This window comes from Pseudorasbora parva, chromosome 12 (genome assembly GCF_024679245.1).
Source record: "Pseudorasbora parva isolate DD20220531a chromosome 12, ASM2467924v1, whole genome shotgun sequence".
NCBI lineage: Eukaryota > Metazoa > Chordata > Actinopteri > Cypriniformes > Gobionidae > Pseudorasbora > Pseudorasbora parva.
The window spans coordinates 41,575,560-41,591,581 of record NC_090183.1 but is presented as its reverse complement, the minus strand read 5'-3'; the positions used below and the strand labels follow the sequence as shown (position 1 = coordinate 41,591,581).

Here is a 16,022-nt window from a genome sequence, read left to right as displayed (position 1 = left end):
AATTGTTTTAAATAAAATTTTACAAATGATAAGATGTCAAACTCACTCTGTAACATTCGCATACACAAAGGAAAAGGAATAAACCCAATCAAACAAGTACTTCATAGTAAAGTACACACAAGGGTTAAAAATGTCTGAACACTCGCCTCCTCAATGCTGGTAAAGGAAGTCAGTGTTTTAAGGCCGGCCCACTCTACCTGTTTGTTTGACGTGGAGCCAAGCTGTTTTCTTTAGGGAGTGGAAAAAGCATTGAGCAGGTGGGGGAGTGTAATAACGGCTGCGAGGTACTTCCTGGTTTCACAACCAGGGTTTGTTTCAGCTTACAGGTAAGTTCTGCTCTTGTTGTCATATATTATCATATATTAATACACATATAAGCTGCTACAATTAAACAAGAGGGTGAACGAAAGAGATGACAGAAAGATAAAAGTAATTCTACTCCTTAAGATTCAGTACAGTTGTTTTCATAATAATGTACATAATATAAATTCAACAAAATTGTCTGAGAATGTAATATGATTTGAGGAAAGTATGATGGATGACATTAACAAAGCGGGTCCCTCATGATCGTTTGTTTAGCCTATGCAAAAACCATGTGGCTCTTTGTTTTCAGTTTCATGTCAGTGCCATTTTAGATATAACTCGTCTTCTAAATTTCTTTGTGTTCTAAACATACACAATAATATGCAATTCATTTAAATGTTATTAATTAAAATGTCCAGGACAATGAAAGAAAATATTATGTTTGAATCAAGTAACTAATCAACTGATTATAGTAATAAAAAAGAATAAGGAAGTAATGGTACCATCTTACCAGAAATACATGCACTAAGTAAATGGAAACGTTGCAAGCACCTAACAGGAAACCACATGTCAGGAACACATACAGACAAACCACACTGAAATAGGTCATACACTCTATGAAAGAGCATGCCTTTATCTTTTGATTACTTATGGATAAAGGACTGATTTTGCTCTGTTTTGTTTTTTAAAGGAGAAAGCAGTTGCAATAGTAATGGGTGTGTTGGCTCTTCAGCTTTTGGTATGTGGCCATCTAATATTGTTTTCATTGGTTGTGAATAATATAACCAATGCACAGCAGATCAGTGAGTTACCAGCAAAAGCTCCACCTCTGAATGCAACAGGAAACCTCACAGAAAACAATGCTTCAAATACATATAATGACAGCAGCACATTTCAAAACTTGACAACCCAGGCAACCACTACTGGCTTCAACAGTACTACAGGACCCACCCAAATCAATGTAACAGTCACAGGATCGGCAGAGCAGTCAAACTCGACAAAAAGCGCTCAGACAACCCAAACAGCCACATCCTCAACAATCAACATCAATTCAACAACTGTCACTTCTACAGTCAACAGCACTCATAGCAATAATGAAACTACTACATTAAGTACTACACCCCTGACCAAAACAACAGCGATTCCTTCTACCGCTGTAACTCAAAACACAACTTTTTCCAATGAATCAATAGGTAGGTTTGAACATTTCCTAGCATTAAAATTATAAACCTAATAATGAAATGTTTATCTTGCTTAACTATTCCTACCTCTATTTTAAAGCAGGTGGTGGCATGAATAATTCAGAGAAATCTATGACCATTTTATTCAGCATTCTGCTTGGTGTGATAGTTATGGTAATTCTGGTGAACTTTGCGTATAAGTACGGCAGAAGCAAAGAGAGAAGTATCCAATATACTCATCGCCGTCTCCAGAATGAAGATACAGGTTAGGAGAATCTGTTATCTGTTTATGATCTTATTAGTGGTGTTTACCAAGTTTTTTTTTATTTTTTATATATAATTTAAAACAAAATATTCAAACTACTCACATTTGACATCATAGAAATGGGTTATAGTCTGGGAAAGTTGCCATAAAGTTGTGCATGGGCAGGCACATTTGATCTGGTATAAAGTTTATAGTAATCATAAAGATTATATATTCACTATAAAAATGTGAATAGTATTACAGTATTGCCTGTAAATTGCTTTCACAGGTGAGTCGTTTGCAGTGTCAGATGACACGCTGGTCATTTCAGGAGGACTCTATGACGGCCCTCAGATTTACAACCCCACCATGACGGTACAGAACGAGGAAGAATTCCAGACAAACACACCTGGATTTGCTTCCAGACCTACTCAGTTCCGCTTGGAGTTTCTGGGAGAGGATCAAGACAGAGCATTTGACAATGAGACCTCCACCTTTCAGACATTCCATGCACATGACCAAGAGCCTTAAGATCTCAGCAACAAATGTCTTTTTATTAAAAAAAAAAAAAAAAAAAAAAACTTTTTGGAGCTGAATATATAACTTTTACTTGAAGCTTCTATAAAAAAAGGCATTTTTTTAAACCGCTAAATAATACTTTTGAACTTTGAACTAGTGAAATACTGAACATAACTGAAAAACAAAAATACAAATGTAAATACAAAGGTTTGTAACTGCAACCAACAGCTGTACCAGGAACAAGATATTTTGATAAATATGGTAAGGTACTGTATGTATATTAAATGAACATATTATGACGTGAAATTGTGTCTTAAGAGCTTAGAATAAATACTATAAATATTTCTGTTTATTCAAACACCATTAGAAGTTTGAAACAATTAAAAGCTAATGTCTTAGGTCTATCATCTGCACTTTGTAATTTCTTTCAAAAGGATAAATCACATTTTTTATGCTAACAGTTTCAAGCAAATATTTTGTCTGCTGATTTTTTCTTCTTCTTATCTGAACTGCTAACAGTGGTCCATCCAGCATCTCGCATTCTCTTCATTGCAGCCAGTTTCAGTGCTGTGCCTGGAGACTTGCACATGAAAGAACTCGGCACCTGCAAATCATATTTGCACATGATGACAGTCAAAATAAGTACATAAAGACGACACATTTTTGACAAAACTAGTCAAATAAGATTTTTTCACCTTCTTTAACATGTCCAAACTCCCTGCGCCTGGATCTTTTGGCTGCATAGGCTTCTTTGATTTAACAGGTCTTGGGGAGAAACTCTGCACGCCAGATTAAATAAGGATTAAGAAAGAGTAACAAACAACAAGCCTAAGGATTTACATTTACAAGGAGTTGAACACAAATAAGTAAGCAGATCACTGAAAAGAGTCTGTTTATACCACAATACTAATGGTATGCAAATAGAGTGAGAGTAGATACAATTTACCAGTATGTCATTGCTGTCAGAGTTGTCTGACTTTGGGTCCAGCTTCAGAATGTTTTTCTTCCAAGACCCCTTAATCTCAGGTGAGGGTGGTGTGCGGATTCTGAATGACTGAAGCGAAGTGAATGAATAAATTGGCTGGTATAAATGTTTAAGAAGATGAATAAAAACTAGTGCAAACAGTTTAGGTTGCCCCCATACCTTTATTTGAGGAGATGTTCCAGTTTTTTTGCTCAGGCTCCATAATGGGGTATAAAGAGCTTCATTCACTTCTCCCTTGCATCAATAATAACACAAAATTGTTAGATGATAGATGTGAATAATGAATGTACAAAATGCACAAAGATGCAAAAAAAAAAAAAAAAAAAAAAAATTAAAAACCCTACAGCAGGAGTGCAAGAGGCATTTCTTGGTGGAGTTTCATTTTCTTCCTCATACAGAGACTTCCTAGTGGTGCCAGTTTTTTGAGTTTTAGATATCTTGTTTCTTCCCTTCTTTGGTTTGATTTCAGTCATCTAAAACAAGATTTTCATATTGCACTGTTTACTTTAAATTGCCATGTATAGTTATGGTATCTCAACTGACAAGGTAAATACCTGGTAAAGTGTATCTTTTTCAAGAGATGAAACTGGTGTCCTCAAGACCACCTTTTCTCCTTTGAGCTTTTCAAGTTGTTGTTTCAGCTCATCATTTTCCACTTGCAAGTGGGACAGCTCCAGTTCCTAAATTTAACAGTGTGGTTTAATTGTGGTTTAAAGAAATTTTACACATTGTACTAAAGTCTCGCATCAGCAACCATTGGTTAACACAATGGTAACTCAACAAATAAATGTATTAATTAATCTTTAAGACCTAGGACTTTTACATCAGCATCTCATGCATCTAATCACAACTCTGTTAAGCTGAGTATAACAGAGTTCAGTGCAAACAACAGATTTCAAGTTAAGCAATACAAAAGCCAAATAATTACCAGTGATGCTTTGCTTGCATTGACTTCAGCTTCTCTCATCCGTTTTTCACTCAGCTCTGCATCTTTTTCTTCTACCATTTTGTCATACTCATGCTGCCAAGAAAAGAAAAACATTAAAAATAATGAAAAGTGCTTAAAAACTAGAGAAAATATGAAACCACTGAAAAATATTAACAATAATGACCTTGTGCTTCTCCATCAAAGCAACCATGTCTGATATCTTCTGCTGGCAGTTCATTTCTGTGTCATCTTTAGTCTTCAGTGCCTCCATGGCTGTTTGCTTCAGTTTTTGCAACTAAAAAACAAAAAAGGAAACTGATCAATTATTTGCATCAAGTCTTGTTTTTTGTTTTGTTATTGCATTTAATGGAGAAATAAAAATCACCTCAAGGCTGAGTTGTGCCTCTTCTGTTGATTTGTCTTCAAGGTCAGAGCGTATTTTCTGAAGCTCCTCTATGTGATGTTTCTTTAAATTATCTGAGTCTTCCTTCAGTTTACTCATCTAAGAGAAATATGTCAAACACTGTAACATAACCAATGTTTTACTTAATAATTCAAATGTATGAAAAAGCAGTGTATGCAATCTAAATCCTCTAAAGTATACGCGTCACAAATTAAATTAATTTCACCAGGGTCTCTTATTTTTCATACCTGCTGAATAAAATCCTGAATATACTTTTAGCAAAATGGTTTGCGGATGCAGTTTCATGTTGACTTTAACAATCTTCTTATAAAATTATCATTTAGCAAAATAACAGTGAAACCTCTTTTAGACATTCATTGCGAGATTATGTTTTGGTTTTAAAAAAATCAGTTAAAAAACATACAATACTGTGTATATTTACAACACAATCAGATTTTTTATTTATTTGATTTTTTTTTACCTTTGACTCTAATGCTTTGATTTTTTTTTCTTTAATCAGAAGTTCTCTCTTTGCACCTTTTTCCTGTTGGGGTAAAAAATACATTAAACATTAATTATTGTGAGATATCTCAACAAACTAAAGAAATAAACAGTATGCAAACGTACACTCTCTCTCAACTGCTCCTGAGCATTCTTTCTCTCTTCATCCTGACCAGCAATTTTTGCAGATAAAATATCCACCTGTTCCCTGGAATATGAATTTGTACATGTAAGACAAAATAAAACTACAAATGAAACCAAATTTGCAATGTTGCATGACAAAAGTCTCCTCTAGTCTTACTGAAGCTGTTGCTTCTCTCTCTCAAGTCTATCTAGTTCTGTTTTCTCCCGTTCTGCATGTGCCTTGCTTTCCTGTAAAAACATAAACCATCACATGGAGCATTTGTATTTATTTACAATAATTGTGTCAATTTGGAACATTGATTTGCTTGATTTAATTTACAAACCATTAGATGAGATTGAAGGACTTTCTTCTCTAAAGCACCACTATCAACCTGCTGTTGAATGATGTCTTTCTGCATTTGCAGGTCATTAAACTTCAACCAGAGATCCTTGTAATTCTCCCTTCAAGGGAAAACAGCTTCAGTAAGTTTAATAAAATATTTAACAAATCTCAATGATACAACAGAAAAAATGGCCAAAATGTTTAATTAAATGAGAGTTAAATGAACATTACGTTTTTAACACAAAAAAAATGTACAAGATATTTTGTATACATCCCTGTCTGTTATGTGCTCAGAGGATTTGGGGTATGGCTGTTTTTTTTTTTTTTCCCTTTCTCCGCTATCACCTTTTAGGGGGATACTATTGGCTAATGTGCTTGTCAGTCATCATCACGACGCTGTACCTGAATAGGCGTCGTGACGATAGAAGGACCGGAAAAGGCAGGAGGAGGAGGGAGCGGGATTGATTGTTTGTTAATTTGGTACTTTGAACCTTTATAATTTTCCATAGTTTTTTCCCTCTAATATTTCATCCTGACCAGGGAGTAGGAAAGCATGTCACGTGACCTGCATTGCAACATTAGGGAAGCGCGGTGTTAGTACGCTAGGTAAGAAACGGGTGCCACCATTTTATTGTTTTGAGTTTGTTAGTGTAGTTTATGTAGAGCGATGTGAAGAATTTTCTTTTCTTTTTATTTCATTGTGTTAAGTAGGTTAGTTGGGAATGGTATAGTTAAGGAGTGAAGTTTTGTTTTTGTTACTTTCTTTGATTTTGGCCCGTTTAAGTTCCTACTCCCTGGTATCGGTTTTGTTTTGTTTTCTCTCCCTCTTGTGTTGAGTTTTCCTCCCAAATGTTATTGTGAATAAATCTTTCCGCCTCATTTAAAACTCTATATTTGCTCTCGTGTTCCTTTTGCACCAGCACCTCTGAACGAGTTAAGATACGGGAAAATATCTATTAATTTTATGTTGTGTCCCTCAAGCCCTTAGTCACCTTTGGGACGTAATATAGATACTAGCAGAACAAATCCATTTGCTAAAAGAATTCAAAGACCCCCCCCACACACACACACTACTACCCCTACCAAGATTATCTGATACAGTAAGCAATAAATTACAGGTTCAATTTAAGATTCAGAGATGAATGGTGTAAAACCAGACAGGTTGTGGTTTCTCTTACTTCTGTTCCTTTATGTCCCTCTCCAATCTTTCTACCTCTTTAGATGATTTACAACAGCTCTCCAAAGCTCCTGACAATTGTTCCTCCATCTCTTTCAATTTAGCCTGGATGAAAGATGTACATATTCAATGTGTGTATCCAAGATATTTGACCATGTTGCATCATATTACAAAACACAAATATATATATTGTAATAGAGTGAAAAAATGAAACATAATATGCCACAAATACACAAAACAGAAGAATGTCTTGACCTCTTTTAAAACAACTTCTTTGTGCAGCTCTTCATTATCATGTCTAGCGTTTGTCAGAGCCTCCATCATGTCTTTATTTTCTGTGGTGATACCCTCCACTGAATCCTAAGAGGGGTGAATGTTAGATACAAAGCACATGTAGCACTGGAATTATGGAGGATGCATTTTACTATGCCGATGAATGCTTAATGACCTTCTCCTTACCTTCAAATGATTTGCCTCACTTTGTTTCTCTTCAAGTGAAGCAATAAGCTGCTGTATCTGAACCTCACTTGTCTTTAAATCTTGCTTTATAGAGCAGAGTGAGTTTGACTTCTCATTCTGTAACATAAATACTGAGAGCTCACTTTCACAAGTGCATAAATCAGAATATGAATTCTTAAATACAGGGGTGAAATAAGTACCAGCTCATCTCTGAGTATCTGTATTTGCTTGCTATGGTCCTCTTTCTGCCCCTTGATAACTTCTGCATGAATATAACACAAACAATGATCTAAGAATGCTACAAAGCATGCAACTGTGCCATTATCTTTTAATATTTAACATACCCAATTCTGCGCTTTTGTCACTGAGTGTATTCATAACTGATGTTATGTTTGTCTCAAGGTCTTGCACCCTGTGGAAACAAAGGAATCATTCAATAATGGTTTAATATTAATTATTAAAGTTCCTGGTATAATATTGTAATTCATTATCATCTGTGCTATCAGCATAAGCTGGGTTTACAAAACATTATGCTAGGTCTTGAACTGACATTATAATGTACCTCTGCATCTCAGATGTGAGTGAGGACTGCAAAGAATTCACTGTCAGCTGCATCTCTGCAAGTTGGGTTGACTGTTGCTCTTTGATGTTATTTATTTCCTCTAGTTCAGCGTCTTTTTTTTGAAGAACTTCCTCATGGTTCTCCTTGCTTTTCTCCAGTTTGTCAGTTAAGGCTCTTTGGTTTTCCTTGGGGAAGTGATACAATTAAATACAATATATAAATCACTGCCAAACAATAATCAGGCATGTGATTGGCTAAGGACAAAAAAGCAGGAAAATATACCATATTTTATAATATAGACCAACCCCACCCCCGCCGCGCCGCGCCGAACAAACTGGTGGCGGATCAATACGGACAGTAAAGCAGGACCCATAACAACTTATTTGAACAAAAAAATAAATTTTATTGTAATAACTTTTTTGTACAGTATGAAAAATAACTAATTATTTGGTGGATGCATTTTTACCCAATTTTAATAGCTAAATGTGCAACATGCACATTTTCATGTCAAAAGAAGGCCTCAATTTTTCTATGACTCTTTAGCCTTTGTAGAAAGCTTTTTTAGAGCCTCTACACGTTTCTTTTGGAATTTGCGCCTGGCATGATAAATTAATCTATAATGACGAAATGGGGGTGCAATTCACATTTATTCCACAAGGTGGCGATGTCTGATACACAATGATGAAGTGACGTTTCACTCATAGTTACCTCTGACAGAAAACGAAACAATAATAATTATAATCTGCAAAACTTGAAATGACTCAGTGATTTACTGCAGAGAGCAAGTACTAAACACAATCATATGTTAGTGTCACTGTCTCTTGATGATGGATGTGGTCAAGAAGCTGTCAGTGAGCAAAATATTGATTTTGAAGACGTTGAAAATGAGTTGGAAAATATGCGTGAGATCGCGAATATGAGGCAGATGCTGAATATACTGGTAAACGATCTCTGACGAGGAAATATGATGATGGTATTAAACATCTGCTCAAACTGAACCCTTCCAAGCTCCAAAAGGTAACGAAATACGTTTTATTTTATTCTTCTGTAGCTGTTACTCTAACATCAGGAGTTGTATATATTATCGCGACAGGTAGAGGTCTAACGTTATCCATGTTAAATATAGAACCGGGTCCCCAATATGTAAGAATGTTTGGCGAAACAGTCATGCATTTAAGGGTTAAGCTATGGAATGGCTTCAGATGACTTTGTCACCCAAACTGACGTGAAAAAAGCGGGGGGCGCCGAAAAGCGCGCTGTTTGCATATATAGCTAGTGCTAGCAAATACAAGTAATGTTAGCTGTCAAGTTAATGTTAAATGCAGCTTAAACATCCTGCCATAGTGGAAAATCAATCAAAATCGATCATCTAATCAATCGACAACAAAGTCAAATTAGTAACTTATAGGTTATATATAGACACAAGCAATAGTATACCCAGATCATCCGATCCGGTGATGTTCTTGTCACGATACAGTCCTTGTTGCCCATCCCGCGATCGTGGTTTCGACCCGGGTTACCATGGTGACGGCTGTGAGATGACGGTCAACCCACCAATCCCCCCCACCCACCCCCGCCATTTTTTTTTTTTTTACAGATCTGCATGATTTACGTAGGTCACATTTTCAGGTCGGAAAATCCGGAATTCCGGATTAATCCGGAAAAATCACATCCCTGAATAACATTAATTCTTTTAACCTTTATGTTAGACTAGAGCCTGACCGATTTATTGGTCAGCTGATTTTATTGGCCGATATGAGACTGTCACAGATATATCGGTGTTGCCGTATATATGCCACAGATACGAACGCATGCACATGTGTCTCACAGTGTGCGAATATTTGCAAAAAATTTGGTCTTATCAAGGATTATAATAAACATAGTCAATTAAGTGAACGTCAACATGAAATTTGCCAGTCACTGACAGCGTTTTCACAAGTTTCATGGCCCACAGAATATCTTGTTGTATAAATATCTGAACATGCAATATACCAAAAACAGGAACAGACCCTCTGTTTTATTCTATTTTCATGCATTTTTTAATCAACACTTGAATGGGACTACGTTTCTTGAAAAAAGCAACATTTTGAGAAAATTGCAAATAACTTGTAGATGTCATTCAGAAAATGATCAAAATACAGTACATCAACCCCCCAAAGTTTCACAGTCCTGTAGCTCGCCCTGGGTCTACATTTCATTCAGTAACTTTAAGCATTTCATTTATATGCTGTTTAATGTTAATGATCGCATTATTTATCATTGGCATCTGCATATAAAAGATCGCTCGTGTCTGCCTCTTCTTCCCCTGTGTTTTGATCAGGAAATTCTGTGCTCTTTCAAGAGATGTGTTATAGCACCCTACCGTATAACAGTGTAAACATGGAACAATCTTGTCAATGGCAGATAAGTGTGCAAAAGACAGAAAAAATTCACTCATGGCTCTTGACGAAGGCTCTTGAATAAGGGTTAATATTAAATTAAACTAAATATATACTAGCGATCGAACGATATTGAATTATTTTACTTTTTAAACACCGTAATTTTTGCAATTTTACTCCCTTACATACAGAAAAAACACACTTCTACATCTATAAATAGTCAAGAGTGATTTTTTTTTTAATACAGTGCAAAGTCTTTTTAACATTAATGCTGTTTGTCATCTTTTTTATTTATAAATACAGCATATTACCAACAGGCTAAGTCTAATGTTTTCAAATGGAGAACATAAATAAATCAGAGTTGAGTCTTTCAACTCCCCATAACTATAAGCATAAATATAGCATTCGTTTTAAACTATAGTTTTAAAAGATTTATGTGTTTAATAGACTAAAGAGTGAAAATTCTCTGGAATATGCAAACATTGTCAGAAAAATAAACAAAACCATAGCTATTAGAGAGTCCATCCCATCTGGCACGTTATCAGAGTTAATGTTTGTGTCGGTCGAGATTATACTGATGACAGAGAATTGTTTTCATCTCTGCGTTTACCTGTCTCATGGAGATGGTACTAATAATTCATTTTCACAGAGCTGTAATTATTTAGATGTTTATTTTATAAATGTTATATAGCAGACGTTAATATCATTTAAGGAGTTTAAAAACCGAGTCAGTTTTGTTTAAAGGTACATACGGTGACTAACCTATGCTGGCACAACAACCAATGAGTGAACGACTGAACGCGACTTCACCAGATAAGCATAAACACAAAGACAAATAAGTTTGGTGCTTTTATTTCCAACATGCTCTCATTCACGGCTGTTTTTTTTCATTCATGTGAAGTTACATCTTTATTGTGATATGTCGGATTAAGTTAACTTACCTGACTGACTCTAGCCCCTTTCACACTGCACGTCGGACCCGCAATATTCCCGGAACATTGCCGGGTCGCCTTCTGTGTGAAAGCAACCACGTTCTGGGATTGATTACCGGATTCGACCCGGGTTGGGGACCTAGTAATATTGCGGGATTCGACCCGGGACGAGCGCTGTGTGAACAAAAGCCGAAACTAATGCCGCAACGTGTACGTAGTTATCGTGCGACTCCTAGAGCTTGTTTTTTCAATAATACAACCCTGCAGTGCCAGAAGAGCTAGTCTGTGTTTTAAATGCAGAGAGTGTTCGTATACAAAAGAAACTAAAATTAAACAAGCAGAAATGTGCGCAAACTGGACACAAGTCGAGACCACGGAGCTCCTTACTATCCTCGCTGAAGCTGAGATCGCTTGCCATTATACGTCACATCCTGATGTCACGTGTCAACTCGACCCGGGACCGTTAAGCGCTGTGTGTGAAAGCGCACATATTACGGTATTTCGCTGGCAGTGTGAATGGGCCAAATCTAGTGGCCCGGGAACAAATGCCGGGTCGCATTATCCGTGTATTTGCCGGAATCGCAGTGTGAAAGGGGCTTCTGTGAGTTTGTCTCTATTTTTAGCACCAAGTTTAAACTACATAACATCCCATAACTGTAACATCTTATTTGTGAATATCTCATTTGTGCATTATTGTTATGTTAAATAAAGTTTATTAATTAAGGGATGCAGGTAATTTTACCTTTGAACACTGTTGTTGACATCTCCCCTCAGACAAGCAATCCTTTAATGCCGGGCTTGTACGCCATTGTACGCCAATTCTCAAAACGTCCACAAGATGGCACCGTTTAATGGTGAATCCGATATTACAAAATCAATTATGGGAAAATGCTTAAATATCGGGAAAAATATCAGGAAACCGATATATCGGTCGATCACTAATCTATACACTGAAAATTAAGTGATATTTTACATTTGATTACTATTTCTGTATCTGAAAATCTACATGAAAATAACTTTTTTATTTGTATGTTTGTTCTGTTGTATTTATGTATAATGTATGTACATTATGTATATAATACATTCTATGTACAGTACCAGTCAAATTTTTTAAAACACACCACTGGCAAAGTGTGTCAAATTTTTTGACTGGTACTGTACCTTAATATACACAAAGAATATCGGCCGATAGACCGATATCAGAATTCTTTACTCATAAATATCGATATCAGCCCCCAAATACCAATATCGGTTGAGCTATACTTTATGTACTACCCTTACAAGTAAGTCTAAAACAATTGTATGAAGAGTAAGACCTTGTTTAAGGACAAACCTCAATCTCCCATTTGAGTTTCTCCGTCAACCTGAGTTTTTCCTCAAGCGCCTCCCGGTCCTGTGTAACACTCTGAAGTAATTTTGCATTCTTACTTGCAGACGCCTCTAGCAGACTGCAGCTTTGCTTTGCTTCTTGGAGTTTTACTGAAACATCTTTGAGATTGTTTTCTTTTTCTTGGAGTTTTTCTTGAAGCATGGTAACCTCAACAAGTCAAAGCAAGGAACACAAAATACATATGGATTTTAGTCACATCATGAACACAAAGACAGGCGAGTGCTACTGTATGCAAGATCATTCAAAATCAAAACTAACCTCCTTCTCCTTCACATGACATTCAGTCTTGAACTTCACTTTAAGATCCTCAAACTGTGTAAGGCATTCTCTTACTGTAGGATATGTTAACAAAACTATGTTAAAATGTTTCTTTTTGTTGTTCCCAGTATAGTACATACATAAAATTAATTTGCTCAATTAGATTGTAAAAATAATTAGAGAAATAAAAAATATATATCACATGTCAACATTTCCTGCTGATCAGCCTCTGCCTGCTTCCTAAGACTTTCAAATGCTGCCACCATCCTCTGCAAATGAACACATTACAGTGTAATAAAAAAGACTGTACCAATCTAGAGTTGGACCAATTCACGCTTCACACTAAATAAATAAGTAAATATACTAGGGATGCATGATATTAGGCCTGTCAAGATAATACATTTTGCTGGACGATAAATTGGCCAAGAAATTATTGTGATAAACGATAATATTGTCGTTCTGAGACCATTTTCATCTAAAATAATGATAATGGCATAATAATGCAGGTACACATTTTCAAAGATCAATAAACTTTAATTTCTAAAGACTATTTAACATTGAAAACGGAAAAGATTTTAAATAACCACAATAAATGAACAAAACAACCAAAAACAATACATTTAAAAAAAAATTCATTTAAATAAGTACCAAAAACAATAAATAAAATAGATGAAAACTGCAACGGATGATTGTGTTTTAGGTGCGTTAGGGGCGGCACGGTTCACAAAACCCACAGTTCGGTTCGAATCACGGTTTTGGGCTCACGGTTTTCCATTCTGTATGGTTCTTGTTTTTTTTCTTAGGAGAATGTTAATTGCTATCTCTACAGAAACTTATGTGCCTTTTAGCACACAAAGATTGAACTGAAGAATTAACTTGTGTTTATCAAACTTCAGTGTAGCTTTAAGCCTCGTTTATACATGAAGCGTCCGCTGAAGCGCAAGTTTGAGGAAAAAATACAGCTTAGTTTCTTCCGTTGTGTGTTTGGGACATGAATTTTAATGATTAGACTTTTGTTTTTGTAATCAGGCTCTCAAAAATTATATAAAAATTTGGATTTAGATCTATCGGCCAATATATCGGTAAACTCTTTTTAAATATAAATAATTATCGGTTATTAGTATCAGACAAAATCCGCACATCGGTGCATCCCTAAAATTCACTCATATATTTACCTGAATATTCTCACTGTTCTGTATAAACAGATCATGTGTTTCTTCCCGTTCAGCCTCAACTATTACAGGGAAAATTAAAAACACTTTATTGTTCTCCGGCAATGAATTAATACATTACGTTATGCTATCTGACATATCTTTTAACATGCTCTCACACTTACACAGATTCATTTTCTCAGCAGATCTCTCAAATGTGTCCTTTAGTATGTTACACAAATTTCTGGTTGCATTACTTCTGCATGATAAAAATATAATAATATATAATAATATAATATGTGCTATCAAATTGATTAATCGTGATTAATCACATCTAAAATAAAGGTTTTTGTTTACATAATATTTGTGTGAATATATACCCTGTATATATGCACACACATATAATACAAACAAAAACCTTTATGTTAGATGTGATTAATCTACAGCACTAAATAGGATATATTATATAATACTGTATGTATGTGCTTATATAAATATTTCCAATGATGTACATACTTATTTCTAAGGTCTTCATTCTCATTGAGTTGATCCTCCAATTTCATGCTCAGTGTTTCATTTGCAAACTGTAACAGACATAATTATTTAGTAAAGCCAGCAAAAAATAAATTAAAATAAAAAGTAAAACAAATGTACTACCCACAAATGACTTACCTGAAGCTCTTGAATGGCTTTGCGCTGTGTCTCAATGGTTTTTCTGTTCTCCTGAAGCTTCCTGTCTTTTTGTGAAATCTCAGAATCTAGTCTGAATTTCCACATTTTAATTTTCTCAGCTTCATCGAGCAATCTGGAGTACAGCTGGCTGGATCTTAATGATGTCTATAATGAAAAAGCACCATAGTAATTAAACTGCTTTGATTTATTTTCATTGTGCATTTTACTGAATCCTAACATGGACCCTAAACTATTATACTGTACTATACACATAAATGAACAATGGGTTGCTTAAGCAATAAACTACAATACAAAATAAAATGAGCAATCAATCTAACCTCCTCCTTTTCCATTGGCATGACTGCAGCCTTCTTCATACCCTCTTTAATAACAAGGCATTAGGTTTAATGGACATAACGTTTTTGCTTTTAAGACTGGCAAAACCTATACATTTTATTCATATCAACGTAAACCTCTCCATTTTAGACTTTATAGATGTTTACCTGGTCTTGACGTCTTCGTAGGAAGCACCATTTTGGATGGAAATGGCAGGCTCGTCTCCATATCTGAATACTTGTTACAACTCTACAAAAAATACATATGCATCATTCTACAATTAAATGTTCTAGCAGTTCTAGCAGCCAGGGGTCAAATAGCAACATTACAGCACAAACTGAATTTACAAGTTTGCCAACCGGATCCGAAGGAGAAAAAACAGCGTTTTCTTCAAACAAGCCTGTTTCCTGAGGCCTCACCGCAGACACTTGATTCAAATGAGCTCTTGGGGGCACCAACAGTTTGAAGTTGAATGGTTTTTGCATGCTGTGAAGTTAAACGAAATATCACTTCAAAAATCCTCAGAACTGTATACCGAATAACTTAGTTTTATTGTTCAGGGCTTTTCCCTTTTTAAATACTTGCTAGCTGAGAAACATAGTCGAAAAAGTTGAGACGGTTAAACGGTACATTCATCCTCACAAATGCAAAAGCAAGTCGAAAAAGTTGACGGCTAAACGTATTAAAATACATTCATCCTCACAAATGATCCGATTTTCGTTACTATTCCACTTTTATAAACTATGTTTACATAATTAAGCTTAATTTTAAAACATTTTACCTTCAAACAATTCATACAAGCTCCTTCTGAACGGTTTTTATGATTAACACGACTCTGCAAATCAACGGTTTTTACCTTACGTCAGTTGTTTGACTCGCGTGAAGCAGTTTTTGAACGGTTTCGGCGGCAGACACGCGCTGATTCCATCTAGCAACAGAAGAGCAGTAGCAACTGCAATGTACGCGTTTTCCCCATATTGGTCATACATTTCGAAACATTACTAATAAATAACTAAACAAGATTTAATGGCTTGCTTGAATTCTCACATTTTTTGATTGGTGTAGACTAGAGATAAACTCCTGGCAGGTTATTTCTTCTTCTTTTCTTTCTTTCAAAATAAAATAAAAATTCAAATTATTTCCAAAAGCACAACAGGACATTTTATTGTGGATACTT

General features: G+C 35.5%; 2 protein-coding genes across 3 annotated transcripts; one reads left to right on the top strand and one right to left on the bottom strand.

Annotated features, from left to right (window-relative positions):
• Positions 1 to 205: 205 nt before the first annotated feature.
• On the top strand, positions 206 to 2,272 carry si:ch211-105j21.9 (sialomucin core protein 24-like). 2 transcript variants are annotated; one of them, XM_067460328.1, is made up of 4 exons: positions 206 to 326; positions 995 to 1,496; positions 1,588 to 1,749; positions 2,018 to 2,272. In XM_067460328.1, the coding sequence occupies exons 2-4, from the start codon at positions 1,016 to 1,018 to the stop codon at positions 2,257 to 2,259; spliced, it is 885 nt and encodes a 294-aa protein (XP_067316429.1). In that variant the 5' UTR covers positions 206 to 326; positions 995 to 1,015; the 3' UTR covers positions 2,260 to 2,272. The 2 variants fall into 2 exon arrangements, with proteins under 2 accessions (XP_067316429.1, XP_067316427.1); XM_067460326.1 differs by having other exon boundaries at positions 1,585 to 1,749.
• Positions 2,273 to 2,707: 435 nt separating this feature from the next.
• sycp1 (synaptonemal complex protein 1) lies at positions 2,708 to 15,725 on the bottom strand. The gene is made up of 30 exons (XM_067460329.1): positions 15,627 to 15,725; positions 15,205 to 15,331; positions 15,013 to 15,094; positions 14,848 to 14,891; positions 14,510 to 14,674; positions 14,354 to 14,421; positions 14,023 to 14,096; positions 13,862 to 13,920; positions 12,889 to 12,955; positions 12,687 to 12,760; positions 12,372 to 12,575; positions 7,729 to 7,913; positions 7,511 to 7,578; positions 7,367 to 7,428; positions 7,167 to 7,283; positions 6,963 to 7,067; positions 6,709 to 6,812; positions 5,532 to 5,649; positions 5,366 to 5,436; positions 5,191 to 5,272; positions 5,045 to 5,107; positions 4,546 to 4,662; positions 4,345 to 4,455; positions 4,161 to 4,253; positions 3,787 to 3,912; positions 3,577 to 3,705; positions 3,392 to 3,466; positions 3,194 to 3,301; positions 2,943 to 3,026; positions 2,708 to 2,851 (listed from the first exon to the last, which is right to left on the bottom strand). The coding sequence occupies exons 2-30, from the start codon at positions 15,328 to 15,330 to the stop codon at positions 2,711 to 2,713; spliced, it is 2,922 nt and encodes a 973-aa protein (XP_067316430.1). The 5' UTR covers position 15,331; positions 15,627 to 15,725; the 3' UTR covers positions 2,708 to 2,710.
• Between the last annotated feature and the right edge of the window lie 297 nt (positions 15,726 to 16,022).

Bases quoted from the DNA above. Each gene is read 5' to 3' on its own strand.
- sycp1 (XM_067460329.1), bottom strand. From the start codon at position 15,330: ATGCAAAAACCATTCAACTTCAAACTGTTGGTGCCCCCAAGAGCTCAT. The intron at 12,576-12,686 runs GTTAGTTTTGAT...TGACTTGTTGAG, and splicing joins GTCATGTGAAGGAGAAGGAG to GTTACCATGCTTCAAGAAAA. The intron at 3,467-3,576 runs GTAGGGTTTTTA...TATTGATGCAAG, and splicing joins ATGCCTCTTGCACTCCTGCT to GGAGAAGTGAATGAAGCTCT.
- si:ch211-105j21.9 (XM_067460326.1), top strand. From the start codon at position 1,016: ATGGGTGTGTTGGCTCTTCAGCTTTTGGTATGTGGCCATCTAATATTG. The intron at 1,497-1,584 runs GTAGGTTTGAAC...TCTATTTTAAAG, and splicing joins TTTTTCCAATGAATCAATAG to CAGGTGGTGGCATGAATAAT. The intron at 1,750-2,017 runs GTTAGGAGAATC...TTGCTTTCACAG, and splicing joins TCTCCAGAATGAAGATACAG to GTGAGTCGTTTGCAGTGTCA.